This window comes from Drosophila grimshawi, unplaced genomic scaffold (assembly GCF_018153295.1).
Source record: "Drosophila grimshawi isolate 15287-2541.00 unplaced genomic scaffold, ASM1815329v1 contig_1367, whole genome shotgun sequence".
NCBI lineage: Eukaryota > Metazoa > Arthropoda > Insecta > Diptera > Drosophilidae > Drosophila > Drosophila grimshawi.
The window spans coordinates 11,996,253-12,017,869 of NW_025062889.1; the positions used below are offsets into that span (position 1 = coordinate 11,996,253).

Consider the following 21,617-nt stretch of genomic DNA (forward strand, 5'->3'; position numbering starts at 1 on the left):
TATGATAATATAAGGTTTGTTTTTGTTTTTTAAATTCTATACATCACGCCCCCAAATGTACAGTAATACAAACACCTGTGCACACAAATACATACACCTGTGAGCATGTATGTGTATTCACATACACATAAATGTTGCGCTAAAAATAAAATTGTAAAAAGTGCACCGCAATTCGCAACGGAAAATAAAATATAAATATTTTCGAGTTTAGATGATTGGAGCCAAATAGTGGTGTCGTGACGTCAGCCAGTGAGTTTGTGGCGACAAAAAGTAAAAGTTTACTAAACATAGCTCGTCATGCTTAATTTTAGCAGACACATTTGAACAACAACAATAATTGTCGGTTGTTGTATTTGAAAGCTTTTCTCATTATTCATACTTTCTATTAGATAATATACTTCTTAATGTATAACAACTATCGCTTAGCAGCACCCTTATCACTGTCAAATGTAATGTATGAATGTAATTGTATTTAATAGCAGATATGGATGGGAGACATCTCCGACATTCACGACTAACAGAATAGAACATTTTTTAAAATTTAACATCATACTAAACGGTAGTAATGACGTTAGTAGCTAATTACAGCTATTAGAACATTAACTTGGAATTAATTGCAGCAGCGGAAAGCGCAGAGTAGTAGAACAAAAAGCACTGCGCAACTAAATGTCATAATATTTCATTATAAATCTATCCACTGGATCTACAGATGTTACACGCTAAACAATTGTACCGAGAGGAAACACACCTAGAATCGTTTAGATACTCACGAGTGCCGCAATTCTACTTAAATGCACTTCTTGTTGCAAAAACATAGAGGGATGTAGTTTTTAAAGAAAGTTGTATATTGTAATTTCTCTAATAATACCAGAGGCAGCTTCAATGTACAAAAAATAATGAATGAGGAAAATAAATGTTAAAACTAAAAGCTTTATCCACAATAATCTCATAGTATGAAAAATGCCAACTACTTTTTGGAAGCACATTCCTTAAAGTCCCATTGGGTATTTTCGGTATCTGCGTGCATCTCAACGAATATGAGAGATCTGAAGTGTTTCATTGACTGACTCTTTTTTCGCGCTGCTCCAATTAGGTGTTTATTTATGTGTTGCAAACGTATCTTGTGTGTGCAGCCGTTGCACAGACACACTTCAGCTCGATTAGAAGAAAGCGGCAGAAAGAAACAACCGGCTAAAAAACTTGAGCACTTGGTGCTCTTCACATTTTTTTCTGAATTCGTCTGAAATTAAATCGTATTCTGGCGATCTCGAGCAATCACCTTCATGGCACTTGGTTTCTCAAGTGCCAGCTACTTTTCTCTTACGCAAGTTCTCTCTCTACAACTCTCCCACTCTACCACTCTCCATCTCACTCCCTCTCTCTCTATCTCTCTATTCTCTCCGCTTGGCAGCAGCTGATGTTTTTGTCGAGGCCAACAGTGCTGAAATCACTACCAGAGTCTCGTCGTTTATCGCAGTGGCAATAACATACGCTGCGTTTTAGTTACTAGAATTTATTTATTTATTCATCTATTTTTTTGTTGCTGTGGTGCTATGTGACTTTTGGTATCGCAGCGCATATTAAGGAAAAAATCAGCGCATCAATAGTGTTACTCACTTGTGCAACATGTGTCTATATGTAGTTATTTGTTAAAACTATACCTTCAGCTGTGTATGCCTCCATATGGCAAAAAAGAAAATCAGACAACAACGCATGTGAAATATTTACATTGACCGTCCCGTAATCAGTGTTGTTTTTACGGAAAACGTTTACATAGTTATCTATACTAGAAAAACAGATATAATGGGCAACCTGCAAACTTTGCCTGTTGGTATGTGATATGTTCATGATAAGAACGTTCTACTCTTCTGTTTTTTTTTTGTGTTATGTTTTCACTTGACCTAAGTTTGTTACTAATATGCAGTAATTAATAGTGTAAATATACATCCAAAATGTGACGGGATTCTTTTGAAAATTAATAATTTTAACTATATTTGAAAATACAAACACCACACCCATAATCGAAGCGAGGTTCTAACCCACATATGTATATTGTACTATTACACTTCTACTCTATTTTTTGAATTGTAAAAATAAAAAGAGTGAAATCATCTCACACCTAAAATGCCCTAAAAATATTCTCACCAATACACCTCAATTTAAATTTGAAATGTAGAAGCATATCTACTTTATAAAATATTTCTAATTTATTTATATATATTGTTATGGACATCATGTTAAAAACCTTTCGCAAATATAAATGCTCTTATTGACATGCTAATGAGTTTGTTGAATATTTTGTTTTAATAGACAATGATGTGGAAAACGCTTTGGCCGAATCTCAGGCAATTGTGATGAGTGCCTCACAGACACAGCAGCGACAGCAGCAGCTGATTAGCCAACATATGATCGACTCCCAGATCTCTGTGAGCAGTGGGGCTTCCATCCAGACGGCGATCTTTCAGTCGCTAACCAATTCACCGGCTCACACAAATCGCAGCACAGGACACTTGCAGCACACCACCTCGACGATTAGTAGTAATTCAACCACTTCTGTCAACTCGCAGGGCATCTCTTATGCCTCAGATGCGCTTAATGCGCAAAGACCCTCGGAGCAGATTAACTCACTGCTGGAACACATAAGTCCAGCCCAAGCGGCTGCCACCATGAGTGGCGAGGGAGTGCTCAATATAGCCGATGTGGCCGATCTGCTGCATCCGCAGCATGCCATCATCACAGGTGGGCGTTCGCAGGAAGGATGCCCACTGATAATCTTCCCGGATAACAATAATTTTAATTCAATCGAAGAATCTGACTACCAGAAACTCATTTTGTACCTTAGCTCCGTGCCATCGTAAGCAGAGAAATATTTAAATTAAAAATCACTTAAATAGTTATTAAAATAAATAATTTGCACAGGCTCCAGGATGCTGATCTTGGCTTCCATTTAATCATTGATCGTCGCAAGGATCGCTGGACATCTGTAAAGACGGCTTTGCAGCGAATATCGGTAAGTGATCTAATAATCTCTGAGTTTTATTCAATGAACAATATTAATGAATTCTCTTTTACTTTTGTAGATTTATTTTCCTGGTATTATACATGTAGTCTATGTACTGCGTCCATCGGGCCTCTTTCAAAAGGCGATATCCGAGGTGAGCTCAAAATTTTCTTCTAAGGATGAATATCGCTTTCGGCTTATTGTTTGCTCAGCACTGAGCGATTTACACGAGTTTGTCGATATCAGTCAGTTGACACCTGATATGGGCGGCTCATTAATATATTCCCATCACGAGTGGATACAACAAAGAATTGTAAGTAACTTAATCTTTTTTATGTGCTGTCTAATAACGGAATTTCTTCTCTTTCAGTCACTTGAGAAGTTTTCCAGCTTAACGCATCAAGTCTCTGCCGAACTAGACGTATTTATACAGGCCATTCATGATACCGAGTTTCCCAATTCCGTCGAGGCAACAAGAAAGCTGTTAGAGGATCAGGGTGTGGACTATGCCAGACTGAAGGTTACACTCCCATATATTATATCTTAGACCTTACCACTAATGTGATCTACATTTTTAGGAGGAAATTCTGGCTGCTGCCAAGCACGGCGAGACGCTGCTAGACAAAATCAAATCAAATGAGGAACTCAAAGAGTTTTCTGAACGCACCGGCAATGTTAGCTCAATTGAAAGGTATATATATTAACTATATAGAGTTGGTGTTATCAAATTGCCCTGGCGTGTTCTGCTCGATCTTTTCAACCTCTCTCTGTCTCTCTTAACTAAATTTCGCGTTCTTATATTAACTAAACTAATAATTCTATTTTTTACTAACTTGTCATCTAATTTGGTTTCTTATAGCTCTGCACTGGTTATGTACTTATTAACATTTATTTAAAGAAACCGTTTTGAAAACATTAGTTTAATTTCCTGTTAAGTGTACGTAATACATAACATTCCACATTTCTTATCAGCCAACCATTGTGTTATTGTCACATGTTTTTGTTTCGCAAATTAGTTTTTAAGCAAGCCATACATTATTTTCTAGTTAAAGTTATTTCTTAATTGACTTTTTATAGTGCAATTTAGTTACAGATTTGTACATTGTTTAATAGTTTGGGCACTGGCCCAATAAATAGGTCCAACATTTTATTGAAATATAGTCAATATATTTGAAGCTTACCTTATAAAAGCAGAGATTTTATTTCTTTTAGTTTTTCATATATTAAACGGCACTTTGAATTGTAGTTCAATAGTTAAACTATTTATGTTGGGTTTTTAAAATTTCAATCTAAATACATTTAATTAATATGTATTTTTAAATTTAGTTTGCGATTTTAAACAAAGTAAAGGTTAAAGGTTAATACAGCTTTTATAACATTTTCTTTTTGTAATGTAATGCATGAAAACAAAGTTATTAAACACGCAATCCAGTTTAAAAAGAAGGTTCTGCTTAATGTTGATAAAATAAAATGCGAAACAATAATAAAATGCATGTAGCTGTTGGTATTTGTTGGTATATTGCAATTAGGACTTTCGAGCGGTATACTATATATATATATATACATATATATGTGTGTTAAATATGCAAACAATATACACTTTAAACCATTTCCCTTGATTGATATGATATTGAAACAAACAGTCAAGCCACACTGTTCACAAACAATTTTCCACTATGCACACACACACACACACTGTTTTATTTAACAAATCCAAAAAAGGATGTAACTTTTAAGATCATGGAAACTTCGCTCATATCACTCATCAAGCTGTTGCCGTCTCTTGTCTTTTATCTTTCTTGTCGCGCTCTCGCTTTTGACATATGCAAATGTTGTCAAAACATTTTCAAAATGATAAATTTTCTTGAAAAAAAATGAAATAAATATATATAAATGTTAACGACCGTAAAATATCGATGTGCAGATCCAGTGCAGGGCAGCAAATACATCGTCAACAAATTATTTATCACCAACAATATAAGTTTAAACAACCCCAACATTATGATGATTGTCGCGATTATCGTAGACTGCTGGTCCAACTGGAGGAAACGGAGCGACGATTCGACGAATTCTGGCGCACACATCGTAACCGTTTGGAGCAGTGCCTGCTTCTTCGCATGTTCGAGCATGACTTTCGGGAATTGCAGGTGAGTCTCAAACGAGGAAAAGTTACATTTGTATGCCTATTATAATTATTAACTTTTATTCGCAGAACACATTCGATGGCCATCTTAAGACTGTTGCGGACATGACGGAAATTGGGGAAAGCGTCGATAGAGTCGCAACACTCGTGCTGGAAACGGAAGAATTTTGTACACTAATCAAAATCGATTTAGATCGTGCCACAGAGGCTATCCATGCGGGGCAGCAGCTAGTTGGCTCCCGTGGCGTCTATCCTTGGGAGATTGTGCAGCCCAAATGCGATGAACTGCAGCGTGTCTGCGACATTATCAGGATGCGTCTCAGCAAACGCCTCGAAATACTGGCCAAGAACAGTGAACTTATGGAGAGAGTTGAAAAGGTAACTAGCTGCGGCGAATTTAAATGTCATTTTATACTTAAATACCCATCCTTACCCTCCACAGGCTAATCAATGGTGTGCCAATGGCGTGGAGCTGTTGGCTTCACAGCAAATCGAGAAGTGTTCGGGGTCTGCAGACTTAGCCGAACAGAGTCTGCACGAAATACAGGCATTTATTGCATCTGCCTCCGATTTTAAATTATCTAGTCCAAGTGAATTCAAGAAAATCTTTTTGGAAAGCACAACACCGGAAACCAAAGCACTTGTATCTCAGGTAAGGTGACTATTATTCATGCAAATAATTCTCAGAAGAAAACTGGCCATTTATATTGATATGAAAAGTGCTTGAGCCGCCGGAAAATCCCTCTCAAGACTTTAAGACTTGGCCAAAATTAAATCGATTTTAAAGTTCAAATCACTTTTGTGTTTGTCATGTAGATAAATTCTATATAAGAAATATGTGTATGTATTGGCCACTTTTGTAAACAAGTTACAATCAGGTCACATTTCATACCAATAAAGTGTGATGCAATAGGGATGGCGACATTGCGCATTCTTCGTCGATTAAATAATATCATGTATTACAAAAGCAACGACTACTGAGCCATAGATAGGCATAGATAGACGTCTACTGTATTTACGCTTTGGAATTGTTTTGTTATGCTTTGCAATGTGATTGGGAGACTCAACTGAGTGAAAGACAGGTTCTTACTGTCTTTCAACTAATAGTACTCGTTGTTGCTTCTGCAGTTGATCTGCTGTGTATGAGTACAGTTAGATAACGCCGTTTGGAATGGGGAATGGGAATGGGAATGGGGCATTCTCTAACATAATGTGTATTTAATGTATTTGAAATGCTATCAATCAACCGGTTTGTGTCGCCGTCTTAACAATCAAAGTGATCATAAAGAGATATGTATTTTTGTGGGCGTAGCTACATATTTGATATTCTATTCATTAATTTAATTTTCCTCTAACTGAATACTTATGATGATTTTTTCCTTTTTCCGCAAAAGACTGTTAACGAGAAATCAAGTGGAAAGTTAGAACATGTTCGAATGTAGATAAGCCAGAAACAATATCTGTAAGGCAGGGTTAGAAGGTTGTTAGCCAATGAAGCCAACTCCCTTAGACCTCCTTAGACCTGGGTTATTTGTGCTAATAAATAAACTAAAGTAATTTGCGTTATCTATGTATAAGTGTACAGATAGTGTATCAGATCGTAGAGGCGCCCGTAAAAATTGTAATGTATTCATTTTCTGCATATTGTTGATAACTTGTTTCTTTAGATTGTAGAACAGTATATTTTTATGTTAGTTCGATGCTAGACCGTACATATTTCATCTGAGGAATGGGGTCTGCAATTCAAGCAATTAGTTTACGCTCAGCTGCTGTATTCAAACATGTTTGATAGGCCATGTATCTCAAACAGAGCACAGCTGCAACATCGAGCAAGTCAAGTTCGATGGTAATTTTTGTTGTAAATATGGAAGAATATTTGTTGCGCTGAAAATTTGCTTCGTTTAAATCATATTCTTTATGTGAGGAAGAGGATTAAACCAGTCTAATTGACAATATTTCACAACTACAAATATGTAATTTGGGACACGATAAAAAAAACTCAACCACAAATATTAATTGCTATCCACAGCCAAAATTGCATCAAGGTGACCTATTTTCATCATAACCTAACGTTAAGTTAGGTCAAATCCAGTTTTTTTTTAGTTAGTTATTTATGTATTTTGAAGCAATCTGTATAAATATGTCGCGGTCATGCACGAAATGGGTCAGCAAGACCCGTTTAGAGTCTGTTGCCGCTGGAATATTCTTGCAGCGTTTACATTTTTCTGGCGCATAGCATAATGATTCTGGCACAATTCAGAGCTGTGCGCTGGACCGCTTTCATTCCAGTCTCTCGGCACGTTTGACCAGTTAACGAACTGGATATCCTTGCGACTGCGATTGCGTTTACCAGCTATTAAAAAAGAGCGATCTCTTACCTTACTTCGTTCGCTAACTATTAGATCACTGCATGGTGCTGATAGCTCCAAATGAAGTTGCATCATGGCTAACAACATACTCGCATATGCGTTGCTTCTGCGTACAGTTTGAAATTTTCCCAAACAATATCAGCCAGTTCAATTGTAAGTTATTGCAAACTGTGGTTGACTATTTGCTTGTAAAAAGAAACAATTTAGTTTATGTGTAGATACATCATTTAACTAGAGTTCATTGACTGTCCGTTAATAGCGTGGGTGACGACAGCCGGCTCCTGCAAAGGTCAATGGTAGATATATAGATAACTGGTCTTATGCTCATTTGAGCATGCTTACCAAATATTACCAATTTGGCAACATTTCATATATGTTGTTAGTTATATTTGCTAGAGTTTATATTGCGTTTGTAGAAACTCGACAACTTTGAACGAGAAGAAATCGCTAAGCGATTTATGAAAGCTCAGGTCATATAAATAACATTTTAGTACATTACAAAATATTTGCTTGTAGTTTGGTTAGCGCATCAACAGCTGCAAATTTATTATTTGAACAAACAAACCGCAAACGATGTTCAATGTTCGGTGGACTTTCGCAGAAAACTCACATAACTGGTCCTGTCTGCTGAAGATCCACGCCGAAGATGCACTCTGAAGATGCATAAATGCATAGTTGACAATGAGCGACTCCGACTACGACCCCGACGGAAGCAAAAGTGAAAGTGGCAATTGTATTTATTGCTTTCGACCATTATGTAAAATGTCAAATGTCAAATGCCACAACATTGCCAAATGCCTGCCTGTGTTTGTCCTCTGGGCGCACTTTTAACTTATGCAATTGTTGTATGTTTATCGATTGCATAGGAAGCTGCTTACCTTTAGGTTTATTTCAACATATAATTTTAATAACTGCTGACAGCGAATTTTGTCTGTGAGACCAAGCCACATTTTCTATAAGTTTAGAGATGACTCCCAAATTTATTATTATACAGCATACTAAATATATATACTTTGCCATATGTATTTGAATTAATATGAAGTTTTATTATTATATACATTATCTTATACATATGTATATATATTATGTATATTGTTGTGATAATTTCTAGAAGAATATGCACAACACCGCATATTTTATTAACTAGTTGCCACATATTATTTATTATTGTGATTAAAGGCATTAATTACATTACCTCTCTCAACAGAAATGTAGGCGGTCCAATTTGACAATTGAGGCACGCCTGCTTGTTTTTGTGGCTTGTGGTTCAAGAGTTACTGCACTTTCGGTGTGGTTCAATTTCAATTGTGAATTCAACTGCTGCAGCTGCAGCAAAATGTCTCAAACTTGGCGAACTTCACTTTTCTTATGTGCCTGTTTTCTTTTTAGTTTTTTCTTGTTGTTGTCTTTACCACGGAGAAAACACGTGAGAATACCTCTAAATTCTCCTACATAGTAATTAAACACATTGTCATTTTACAACTAATGCTGAGGTTTTGCTTTTTATTTTATAAATGTGTGTTAGAGGGGGCCTAATTACAACTAACTACACACAATTTGGGCCAATTGCATTAAATACAGTTTGCAAAAATGTTGTCACCTTAGAAACGAATAATTTTTTCTTATTTTACTTCGTCTTACTGCCTAGTTTCACATCTTGACACTTTCTCCTTGCACATGTCACTCTAAGAACTTGACGCATTGTATTTTATGTTTCTAATGCGAACAATGAAGACTGAAGATTCATTGAGCAATCTGCGCTTTATGAACGAAACAGTTTTCATAGCACAAATGTGCATTTGTGTAAAGCAACAAAAGCCAGCTTAAGTTTGATAGTTTTTTTTGTCAATGAATAGTGTGATTCTTCGATTTCTGACCCGTATGTAGATCACTCAACTTTCGAAATGTAATTCTGTTTGAAAACTAAAAAAGCAAAACACACCTAGAATTTTCCATAACATCTTATGGAAAGTTAAGTTTTAAAAACGAATAGCAAATACTGGCATGTTATTTTATTTTAATTATTCGTCAATTGTTCATTACAGGTACTGCAGCGCATTGATGATGTATCTTTAATGTGTGACAAGCGCATTGCGAGTCTCAAGAAGTTGGCATTGAAACCACCGCGTCCCGTGCAGCAGGTTACCCCAGAGCCAGCGGTGCCACTACAACCGCCAGGCGGGGCACCTCACTTGTTGCGGCGTAAGCAAATTAAGGTAAGTGAGAATAAACAATCATTTTTGACTATCTCTCTAATAAACTCGACGGATTGACTGATTGAAGATAACAGAAAAATAAATGTTCCATCATCAAAACTGAACCGATTTTCAAAAGCAAAAAATCATCCCACAATATATTATAATATATTGTAATGAATTTATGCATTTTAACAATTCAAATTTATATTGTTTTTATATATATTATTTCTAACTGCGCGCAACTTGTGGTTGCACTTTTTATCCACTTCGGGCAAATAAAAAGTCTGAGAAGTTGCAATGCGATGGGGCAGGGGTTTATTAACCAGTGAACCACTGAGTATGCAATGCGTTTTTCATTTGCATTTTAAATGCGCGCGAAAAGCCAAAGATTCCTATTAAAACAATGACATGTCTTTTTTCTGTTTGTCTTACAATTTTCTTTTTGTTATGGGTGTATAAATAAGAAATGATCAAAGGGTGTAGTAAAACTGATCAATGTTTTGATATAAATACTTTTTTGCTTTAATTTTAATAAGTATAACAGTTGTGGGCATCTAAATTTTGTCAGTAGTAGTAAGAATCGATGCATAACTATTGTCCTTAATTAAGATGCAGGGTATCGGCTCGTCGAATACTCATCAAACCCTCGCACTCTTTAGTTTTGTTGGACAAATTTCAAGTTCATTGTGCAAAATTCACACGATGCTACTCTTTTTTTTTGTGTCTGTTTTTGATCTGTACAAATGATGGAGACATGCGGTTAAGGGCAATTGTTGCGCCCCACGCCATAAACCAGAGCCGAGGCAACCAACAAAAGTTCCCCAAAGACGACATACATAAACAACGCCGAGCTCTGTGATGATAAGACAAATGGCAGGCATCAAGTCTCAAGTTTCACTTTTGCTGCTGGCAGCTAGCTGCGTAAATCGTAGATTACCGACCCATAGCTTGGGGGCAAACTGCGCTAACTACTTACAACTGACTTGTATTCAAACTGCTCCATCAAAAGTCGTATTTTTGGCCAGCAAGCAGCCGCAGCAGCCTTCCAAAATTATTTCATAATTACCTTCTGTGCGCCATCTGTGGCAAAAAAAAAAGTTTTTCTATGCAGACAGCGCATAATTGAGTTGAACGCTCAATGGCATTTTTACCATTAGGTTCGCTTTAATGACTGACTGACTGCCTAACTGACTGACTGACTGACCAGAAGCATTTACATTTAAACCATTAACCGAGTGTTTCACCTCCTCCTTGTTTGTGACTCTAAAAAGAGGAGGAGTTTACTTATTAACCAAGTTTTTGTTAGCTCTAGTGTGAATTTAAATGCCAATCACATTAACTTTTTTGTAAAAACAAAAAATAATAAAATTGACAATAATTATGAGTTTATTTCATTTAAATTTGGTGTTAACCGATCATCGAACTATTTTCTTTTAAGATGCTCTCAGAATTGATGGAAGAACTTGAATCTGAAAATGTGACTTACGTTTCAGTTTATTGTTTTATTTGTAAACCTTTTTGAAGCACAAATTTTGTTTTTTTCTAACATATTCAAATTAAAACTTACACAAATTTGTAGTTGATTTTAAAACCCAGATTTTCTACTGTTTTACTGATTATATTTAGATTAAGTGCTTTCTTTATGTCTTGTTGAGTTGCAGACAGTTATGTTGCTGCTACATAGATATGTTTTTTCAAAGTGCTAATAATCTAATGAACTCAACGAATGCCTGTTGAGTCCAATTAGCCATGCTCATCGTCCAAAAAGAGAAAGATCCGAAAGAGGAAAGTGGGAAGTGGGCAGAGAGAGCAACGCTTCTGGCCATTCTACAATAATAACTGCGCTTGCAACGAGCTGCACAAAAGGTTAGAATTGCATATTAAACATTTCCGCTGGGCAGCAGCACAGCAGGAAAATACAGATTTGCAATTCCGCATTGAATAAAAAATCAAGCAATTTCCATAAGTGCATAATCTACGCCAAGTACGCCGTTCCAATTGCAGTTATCTGTTAAAGCCGTTTTCCCGTTTGCCACTGATTTCATCTAATCTCGGTTCTGTTTAGATTTTTAATGCCTGGGTTTGAATACCCATTAGGTGCCCTAGAGTGTTATCCAGATCTAGGATTCAATTGGAGGGGAGCGCTTGTCGAAAGTGATATAGCCTTTAAGCCAGTTTTGTAAATATCGCTTTAAATTTGGATTTTTTGCTTGTCCATTCACATTATTTCTGTATTGGAAACTTTAATGACTCAAGCTATATTTAGGCTACATTTTGCTCTACAACCAAAAACGAGAAACGCTTTTTTGTGTTCAAAATGGGAGTAGGTTGAATATGCAGATCGTTTCAACTTTTTGCTTTCTGTTAAAGTGTAGTTTTTTTTCTCCAGATTACGTTCTTCTGCAATTGCTCCCCGCATGATTGATGTCTGTCTGATGAGCTATTGTCTCCTAATCTTTTTACTGTCACTTCTTTGCTGCATGTTTTTAGCTTGCTTTGAAAATATGTTATAGTCATTTTTTGCATTTGCAACAGCGACCTGTTCTTTGCAGCCACAAAAGCTATTTGATGTTGGTATATCTCAGTGTGTATATATACGCTTGTCAGTTTTTGCATCTGCAGCGATTTCTCTTGCCACAGGTGGCAATTGAGCAACTGTGAGTCTGTCTCTAAGTCTGAGCGAAACAATCGAAAGTATTAACGTGCATTCAGTTTCTAATTGTTTTTATTTTTTGAGCCGCTTAAATTCAATGCAATCATGCAACAGTTACATACAGCAAAATTTACAGATGCATTAAAGCTGTCTCTATGGTGTTAAGTTTGTCCAAAAATGGGACATTGATGAGGCGTATAGAGGCTCCTCTCACTGAATTGATACTCAGTATTCAGTTGCAATATCTCTTTCTGTGCAATCGAGGCTTTTTCCATAATTAAATAATTAATCGTCATTTTATTAGGCCCGTGGTTAAGATATGCGCTCTTTCACTTTCATATCTGTTTATGTATACATACATACATATTTAAGTATGCGCGTTATTAAAAAATTATGAGACGATGCCAATTGAATGTCTCGACGTTGTCGCAAGTGTTGTGCAAAGTGAAATATTTTCATTGTTGGCTGAATATTCGGCATTGTCAAAGCAACGCACGTAAGGTTGGCCAAGTGCAGAAGCCAGCAGCAACTAAAACAACAACAGCAACAACAGAAACAACAGCGACATTTCGAACTTGCAGCACGCATCTGCGGGCTTTCAAATATGCCTTCAGAGCGAGAGGCTTTTCACTACACCCGAAAAAAAAATATATGACTTAAAAAATACTTTCAATATTTTCAGCAGCTCGATATTTTTTTATATTCTTTTTATATATAAAATACGCTTTCTATAAAGCATCACTATTTTTACATATTTTAAAATAGTGATATTGAGAATAAAATAATTATAATCATATAGGAAGCATTACAAACTGTAGCCGTCGAAAGAATCTGTTTAATTTTGGAAAGAAACTGATTTAAAATTTCTACCTTTTTAATTTATTTTAGGGTATTTTGTATATAAACTTTGCTTTCTATGAAGCATAATTATTGTTTCGAATATACGGAACATAAAAAATAGTAGTCGATGAAAGAATCTGTTTAATTTTAGAAAGAAACTTTTTCCATAAAATGTAAAAGTATTTTTAGAAAGTATACATAGTATGATATTTTTGAGTTGCCAATAAATGACAAGCAGTTTTACTTTCAACAAATGTATTTCGATTTACATATGATATTTTTCTTTCATATATAAACTGATTTATTTCGAAAGAGTCGGGAGAGAATCGAAAATTTGTATTTATCTTTCAATACGATTTTCTAAATAGATCATATATTTTTTTGCGAGTGTATTGCCTTTGTGTTAGTTAGTCTCACAATGTACCCGCTCAATAGTTATTGCACTTCACTTACAACTAATTATTGTTTTTTGTTTTTAATAAATCATTTGCATGCAAGGGCACTCTCTGTACTACGAGTACCTCAGGGCTATGAGGGCACTATCCTAACCCATTTGCCACACTTGCCTCATTTCTCGCCACTTAATTTATTTATTTTGAAGAGTTTATATACCTAGATAGATAATACAAGTAGTACCCCAAATAACTAGTCATGATAGTTGACAACTTACTGTAATAAAATATATATATTTTATTAAAGTTTAATTGAGGACAGAGACATACTCACAATTCGACAGTATTTCTCGCACTCGGTTTTTGTGTAGAATCGGTTCTGATTGCCTCCGCAGGTTGAATATATAAAAACATCACATCTCACATATTTTCGATTATAGTACCACATGCGAGTACGAGCACGACAATCCCCGTACAGTGGAGGTTGCTTGCAAATGGCTATAAAGTATGTGGATAACTTTACTTTTGTCCGGTAGTTTAAACTCGACATATTTACCAACCCAATTGTTGTATTATGTCATCTACGCTCCAAGCAGCGACTACCGTAAAAAGAATAAAAGGAACAAAAAAGCAGCCCAATTTTAACATTTCTGAATGTGGAAGCATTTCCAAGTAGTACTGAGAAAACTTCGAGAGAAACAGCGGCTTTTAAAGAATTACAAATTGATAGTTAGTCAACCAATCGTTACTTTAAAATGAATCTTAATAAAGTCTATCTAATCACAAAAAAACATTGCTGTATTTAAGTCACTCGGTGACTGTTGCTAATAATCGTTAAACATAGAAAATAAAGTGAGCATCTGTGATTTATTTACTGCTTACGTTTTTTTTTAATGGATTATTGAGATATTTGTGTTGTTTTTTTACACTTTCACTACAAACTGTGTTGCAAATCCAAGCTCAAGAGAGACATTTTCGACAAATTTCTAAAAATAACAAAGCCAACAAATAAACTGCTGCATATTGTGCATGTCAATCAAGATCAAGTCAACCAAATGCTAAAAGCTAAAATGCGTCAGCCAATTAACCACTCAATTTCAATGAATCGTGCACATGCCCCGCCCCGAGCTGCCGAGAATTTCCACGTTGCACGTCGTCAATTTGTGTGTGCTACAATGAAATGGAAATTACCATGGTCAAAACATGCAGGCTGGCATAGGGGTATTACCAAAAATTTCACAGCCATGGACAAGCTGCTGTCTATCTTACAAACAGGCAGGCTATCGTCTGGCAAGTTGAGGCTGCACAAAGATGCGATTAGTTCAATGCACCGAAAGCAAACAAATATTATTAAAATGCCGCCATAGTTTTGCCGGAAACTTAGTTATTTAAAAACCAGATTTTTCACTTAAATAGTGTTTGTGGAAAAATAAGTAATAAAGTTTTATATGAAAATCGTAAAAGAACTGCTAAGAAACATTAATAAAAGAAATTAATTGTCGTACATTATAACTTTTTAAACATTATAAAAGTGTTGGTTTTCCTATTTCCCCTAAATGGGTAATACTTTTTGCGAAATAAATAAAATAATTTAATTAAATCGATTAGTGGTAAGCGGTTGCTTTATTTATTTCTTGCATATACAAAATATTGTTTAATAACTAAAAATTGTTGTGCTTCTCGGGCATATTTTATCTGGGTGTATTTTTGCAAAGGCTATCTGATTTTGATGCCAATTAAATTTAGATCAAATTTATATCTGCATCTACTTTTGGAAAGCCAAAAGCTAATAAAAATATATACAAATATGCTAGTAGTTCATTGCACTGAAAACTTGCTCACTATCTTTCAGATACACTCTGGCAATAATCTGTATCTAGTCACTTTTTAGTTACGTTCACGTACTCTCACACATTTTTGTTGATGCCATTAACGGACAATGTAATAAAAAGAAAGATGTTGTACCTCTTTTTTTCTTTTGTTGAGAGCATAAATCACCGTCGAGCCGTCTGAGAACTTTCACAGCACTTCCGCAGGTCGCAAGCTCGGCTACTTGGCTACGTAGCCAAGTCGGCAAACCGTATCTGAAGATCGTTTTACTTTAGCCCTTAGTGAAACTACCATAAAATGAGTGCGACCAAAAAATTCCATTGCGACGTTTGACACTTGTCATAGATCAGCCTAAGTGCCTTAAGATTTGTAGATTTGCCAGCTACATAAAGTGAAATCTGTTGATTGCAACATATTGCGCAAAAGCGATCTGGCAATACTTAATGATTGTGACTACATTATTTAGAATCGCATAATGTGCTGTAGCTTTACTTAAAGACACATGAGTTTTGCCAGTCGAATTTAGCTGCTAGTAATTCGGCCACAAAAACTATTAAGGCTACTGTGACACCTAGAACCCAAACGAGCAATATGCCCACAAAATTGGACATGCCCAATGTGACGGGCTCAATATTGACATCGTCTTGAGCGGCTCCAGACATCGTGCTCTCCACGTGCTGTTGTATCTGAACATTGAGATTGTCAGCCACAACACGATACTCCCAATATTTGTCAAAGCCCGACGAGTGCCAGCGATAAATTAAATCATTGAAACGCTCCAGGAGTGGCCAACAACGTGGAACAAACGCAACTGTATACTGATAATAGAGATCCTCCTGCATTATAACCATCCGCTTAATGGCCTGTCCATTTACGTATTCCGCAATGGCAAAGTGGCCTACAAATGAGTTAATTTAACAGAGTATTAACTAAGTAGTTCCGATTTATAGCTAACCAAAGGGCAAACGCTCCACGGTGAATCCCATTCGCACCCGATTCGACAAGTCCAACAATTGTTCATCGCTGTAGGTGTGATAGTTATCCAGGAGTTCATTCACAAGAGGCTAAGATTAATCATGATATCATCTTAAAATAATTCTATATCAGCTTAAATACAAAATTCAAGATCTACTAAAGCGTTATACACATATTGAAGTACAGAAATGCTTAAAATTAGTATTATATACTTGATTTTCAAATAAAGAATCATTTGTACTTATTTGGAAATAATCAAGTTGTACCTGAATTGGGAACAATCATTTTCTCCAAATGTACTTACATCATCAGAGCCACGTAGTGACAATACCCATGCCTCAGAGTTCGCTGCCCACTGGAGTTGTTGGGTACGCATCCGTTCCATTGTGTCCGCCGCCTCGCTCAGGCTAGGAATGGTCAATATGCTGGCCAGACCGCCCCCATAGATGCTTGTAATGATAATATCGTTGAGGAAGCAAGCGAAGAGCAGCACCCTCATCGTTACAGATCGAGCATTACTGTTGCCTGCCTGCGATATGAATAGCTTAAAGGTGGTGACCAATCCAAATTTCGAACTGATCCACCAGCCACTCTTGGCTTTCTCTGTAACAAATAGCTTCCGTTCGCTCCTATGGGCCAGCACCAAGCCCAATGTTTCGATGCTAAGGCAAATGAGTACGGCGGCCCACAAGGTGAACTGAAAGGGTTGCAGCGGCAAGTACCAACTAGCCAGACGCAATGGTGCCGGCACTAGGCAAGTAACGCCCGAACGCACTAGATACATGGACAAATCCAAATAGGTGTAATCTTCGTACCAGGAATACATGGCACCAATGCAAATGTCTGCCTTATGATTTATAACCATGCCCATAGCTCCATCTCCAGACATGTTCGTATAGATGTTGCCCCAATCGTCGGCATCAGCTGAATACAAGATTTATGAGCATTATTTTGATTTGAATTGCTTTCATTTTGAGCTCTGCAGCAGTTAACTAGGTGCAAAGCTCTCATAACTAGATAGTGCTGTACTTACACGTATCAATCTGCACCGTACAATTGAATTGCTCACAAAAGTTGAGTACGACTCGTGTTTCGGTACCATCGATATACACATCAGCTAACTCCGAGTCCGGTGAAAGGGCGACATCACGTGCATTGCTTTCGGTGTGCCGCTGCAGGTAGGAAGGAGAATCCTTTAATAGTGGTGCAGTTGACATGGTGTTAAGTTACCACTAATCATTGCGAAAATAACAAGAAATCTAACTCAATACCAATATACATTTTGCATGCTCTCATTTAGAATTCTCAACTGGTTCTATTGCTCTATCTGTAGCTCGTTGATGAAGTAGCTCAATTGCAGAGTTCATTCAAGTCAATGCCAAAATCAATTTTCAGGCTTTCAGTTAGAATTTTCAACCGGTTCTTGCAAGCACAGTCAATCAGGTTTCCAATTATATTTCTCGCCTGAATTTAGAGAAATGATATACTTACATGCTTGATGATCGCGTAAGGCTTATAGTCGAAACCAGCTATTATAAGTTCCCTTCCCTGCAAATCCCTCAATTTATCGGGAAATAGTTTGTTTTTATGTTGAAAGCGCTTTCCCACAGCATCAAATCGATCCAGCAACTGCAACTGTTCTGGGTGCTCCGATCTTGGACCCACATACTTGTTGGTTTTCAGATCAAAGCTCGTTGCATTCGAATAGCTTCGCACCACAAAAAGTATATTGGGTTGCTCTGAAAATTACATTATTGAAGAGTTTCCCCAGTATCTTTCACTTGCCAAATTAATTACCCTGAAAAAAGTCATCTTGCCAGATTGTTTCGCCCAATTCATCCGCCACGTAGGCGAACACAAATTTACTGTACAACGAGCGCCAGATAGAGTACATCGATGCCTTTGGGAAGGCAGCCACGAAACGTGGTATATATTCACCAAAGACAAGAAAACTCTGTCAAATAAGGGAAAAAGTGAAAAGATTTGCGTTTGGAACGGTTAGCTTCATAATATATCCAACCTCGCAGTGAGATGTCTCAATGGATACGGTGAGCTTAAGCATCAAATCATCGTAGCTTAAGTCCAGCTCCTTCAACTGTTGTCCCCTGGCAGCAGCATCGACCACATTGTCTTTAAAACTCTCGGAGAGTGTGGCAATTTGGATATTCAGAAAACTTGAATAATCTTGAGCTGTGTTCTGTGGTTGGAATTCGTAGTCATCATGCCACAGGACACAAATTGTGTTGCCTTGTAAATATCCTTTAACTGAATAGAAGAAAGTATTAAAAGCAAAAAAAAATCAGCTCCGATTTTGTGAAACTCTCTCAAGCTAAATATACTTACTGATTATGTTCAAAATAAGCGACCAACTCTGGTCGACAAGCAACATTTTAACTTACTGACCAACTATCTATTTCCGTAGCTCTGATTGAACTGAATAAAATTTATTCGTTTGAAAACCTAATTGCCAATTGAGTTATTACAAAATTACATTCGTAAACTGTTTGTTCGGGCAGGCAAATTAAGCAATTTGAACAAAAAAAACGATTCTAAACTGTTGTTTGGCTACAGAAACATTAGGATTACCTAATTCGTAAATTACTCGTATTATAATAAAAGTAGAAAGATTTTCATTCTTAACAGTTGTTTTTTTATTCTAGTCCGAATAATTATAAAAAATGTAAAGGACGTCTGAAATTCGTTAAAATAATCTAAGTATACTTCTTGATTAGTTGGTTTTTATCTGTTTAATTAGGCTGTGTCTGCTTTCGTAATTTCTATCTCATTAAATTACTAAATGCAATCATAATTACACTGATAATAACAATAATTTTGGATGATAGCAAATCTCATTTGGCTGAAGCATTTGTTGTGCAGACAATGCGGAAATTAATAGAAACAAAACGCGGTACAGCAAAACGCAGACAAAGACATGAAAGTTGTTGAAAAACATAAAAGAAACTTTAATTGATTTCAAATGAGAAATTTAATGCGGTAATACTGAAGCACAATTATAAATACAAAAATACACAGCACATAAGTAAGCATGTAAGCCAGAAAGTACATTATCAAAGGGAAAATCAACTAAACAGTCCACTTTTGAATTTCGATCATTTCCGCATTGGGTGGGCAACAAGGGTCAACTCTCTTCCACTTTCTAAGATCTCAAATATATACGAATCAGACTGTGACTTTTGCAACAGTTCTTTGTTTCACTTGCCTCCAAACATTTAAAAACGATATATATCATATTACAAATATTTTAAACTACACTAAAAAATACAATAAAATTGTGCAAATTTTATTAAATATTCCGATTTTGAATTTTTATAGACCCATCCAACTATAATAAAAATCCCCTGATATTTGATATTCGCTAGTTACTTTATAAAATGGAATAATTGGTTCTTTTGAGGGATTTCTGATATTGTTTACTTTTTGTTTACTTTTTCTTCATTTATTTGTATAGTTTTTTTTTTGTGTGTAATCTTTTATTGTTGTCTTTTTTATGTTTGTTGCGCAAAGGAAACTATTGTGTGTGGATTGCTTTTCTATTATACTTAAAGCTGGTTTTTCTGCTGACCAACTTTGGTTTCATCAATTTTTTTTTTTATTTTTGCTTAGCAATAATATTTTGGTCAAAAGAGCTGGCACAGTTTCATTTGCCTCTTTTTCCAGTTTACCACTGGATCGAGGGCATTTTGAGGCTAAGAAATTGAGTTTGTTGAGAAACTAGCCAGAACATATAAACAAATTACGTATACTTTATCTTAATTCCCATGTAGTCCATATATGTAAAGTAAATATTTAAGTGTTTTGCTCATTGACCAAGTGATGATACACAACAATTATGGAAACAATTGCCGTCAACAACAATAAACAAAAGAACGATGGTCACAATACCAAAAAGAAACCCAATTTGGCAACACCAATGTCAACGGCAGTAGTTGAATGGCACTTATTTAACTAACTGTCGATCAAGGCAAATATTCACTGATTGTCATTTTTGAGTAGCCTTGCGAAGGTTTATTATAACGTATCTCATTGACAGAGGCATTTTCGATTTTATAATGAATATGTTCTTAATTTTATAATGCTACTTATTTCTCGCACCTGAATTCGAACTCTATTAAATATTTATATATGATACTCTTATAAGTATAGATAAATATAATCATGCGATTAAATAAACTCGCATAAGTATAGCAAATAAATGTGATATGTGGCTTGATGATATGAAGTGATATTAAAATCTTAAGTTGATATACTTTAGGCTTATAATTTGTTGTGAAAATCTGAAATCTGTACGTTAATATTGCATTTTACTAGATACATTGTAAAATAAGAAATTCTTAGCTTGATGTTAGGAAGAGTGTCAAAAAAACGTAAGCAGATCCCACAAAAAATTTAAATAAAGAGACGTTTTCCGTCATATAAAAACTGGGATTTGGTTAGAAAAGATTTCAATTCCAAATTCGTTTTTTAATCTTTTATCTTCTTCATAGTCATACACATACCTAGCTTAAGCCACAGCATTGACTGTTATGCAGTAAAATACATCTTTGTAAGCAACCAGTTCTCAGCTGGCTAAAAACTTGGTAAAACATTTATGTGTATATTCTGCGACTTATATATAAGTACATTAGTTCGTCAAGATACAGTTGTAGATTAAGAGCTTGCTCAGAGCTGCAACGCCGCATTAGTTTTTGTCCATGTGTTTCACTTTTAAACTGACGCTGGTTTTTCGTTTTGGGCTTTCCTTTTCACTGGGCATGCTAATTGTCAACTGGCTGAGAGGGCCAAATCGCATCTGTTTTGGCCTCATGATTGCCTGCTGCGTTGAAATCATAAATTTAATTTACGGTGCGAGAGCTGGGAGCTGCACAGCGTCACTCCTAATGGAATTAAATTTTCTTCACATACAATACTTATTTGTTATGAGATCATTTCTCTTGTTCGCTTGTGCTATGTTTTAATACCCTGTAACCAATTGGAAATGGATGAAAAACGTATGAAAAGCTAGTGCTAATTTTTATAAAATGTCGAAGAAAATGTTTTTGACTCAACAGAGTTGATACGATCTAAATTTCCCCCAACTTTTCGAACCCAAAAACTTCTCTGAGTATCGTTCAATTTTGAACTTATGCTAAGTGGATAAATGTTGTTAAGAAATACAGATTAAATCTACATTTTCGAAAAACTAATTAAAATAGAAA

The 21,617-nt window shown here is 35.9% G+C and overlaps 2 protein-coding genes across 8 annotated transcripts in view; one reads left to right on the forward strand and one right to left on the reverse strand.

Moving 5' to 3' along the window:
• LOC6559165 (guanine nucleotide exchange factor DBS) overlaps positions 1-21,617 on the forward strand; it is a 39,457-nt gene that overhangs the window by 3,399 nt on the left and 14,441 nt on the right. For 4 of the 7 annotated variants that reach the window (XM_032735001.1, XM_032735003.1, XM_032735000.2 and 1 more), the window contains exons 2-10: positions 2,311-2,854; positions 2,920-3,010; positions 3,081-3,314; positions 3,372-3,521; positions 3,580-3,692; positions 4,926-5,148; positions 5,214-5,522; positions 5,587-5,796; positions 9,559-9,729. In XM_032735001.1, coding sequence (XP_032590892.1) covers positions 2,311-2,854; positions 2,920-3,010; positions 3,081-3,314; positions 3,372-3,521; positions 3,580-3,692; positions 4,926-5,148; positions 5,214-5,522; positions 5,587-5,796; positions 9,559-9,729 — 2,045 coding nt within the window. Of the gene's footprint in view, positions 1-1,461; positions 1,832-2,310; positions 2,855-2,919; positions 3,011-3,080; positions 3,315-3,371; positions 3,522-3,579; positions 3,693-4,925; positions 5,149-5,213; positions 5,523-5,586; positions 5,797-9,558; positions 9,730-21,617 lie in introns of those variants that run through there. The other 3 variants (XM_032735007.2, XM_032735004.2, XM_032735002.2) reach the window with 3 other exon arrangements.
• On the reverse strand, positions 15,810-18,790 carry LOC6559759. The gene is made up of 8 exons (XM_001986527.2): positions 18,745-18,790; positions 18,422-18,666; positions 18,199-18,355; positions 17,893-18,140; positions 17,435-17,573; positions 16,706-17,325; positions 16,382-16,490; positions 15,810-16,324 (listed from the first exon to the last, which is right to left on the reverse strand). Exons 1-8 carry the CDS (start codon positions 18,788-18,790, stop codon positions 15,915-15,917), a joined length of 1,974 nt encoding a protein of 657 aa, XP_001986563.1. The 3' UTR covers positions 15,810-15,914.

Bases quoted from the DNA above. Each gene is read 5' to 3' on its own strand.
- LOC6559759 (XM_001986527.2), bottom strand. From the start codon at position 18,790: ATGTTGCTTGTCGACCAGAGTTGGTCGCTTATTTTGAACATAATCA. The intron at 18,667-18,744 runs GTAAGTATATTT...TCTTCTATTCAG, and splicing joins GCTTATTTTGAACATAATCA to TTAAAGGATATTTACAAGGC. The intron at 18,356-18,421 runs GTTGGATATATT...CTTATTTGACAG, and splicing joins TTGAGACATCTCACTGCGAG to AGTTTTCTTGTCTTTGGTGA.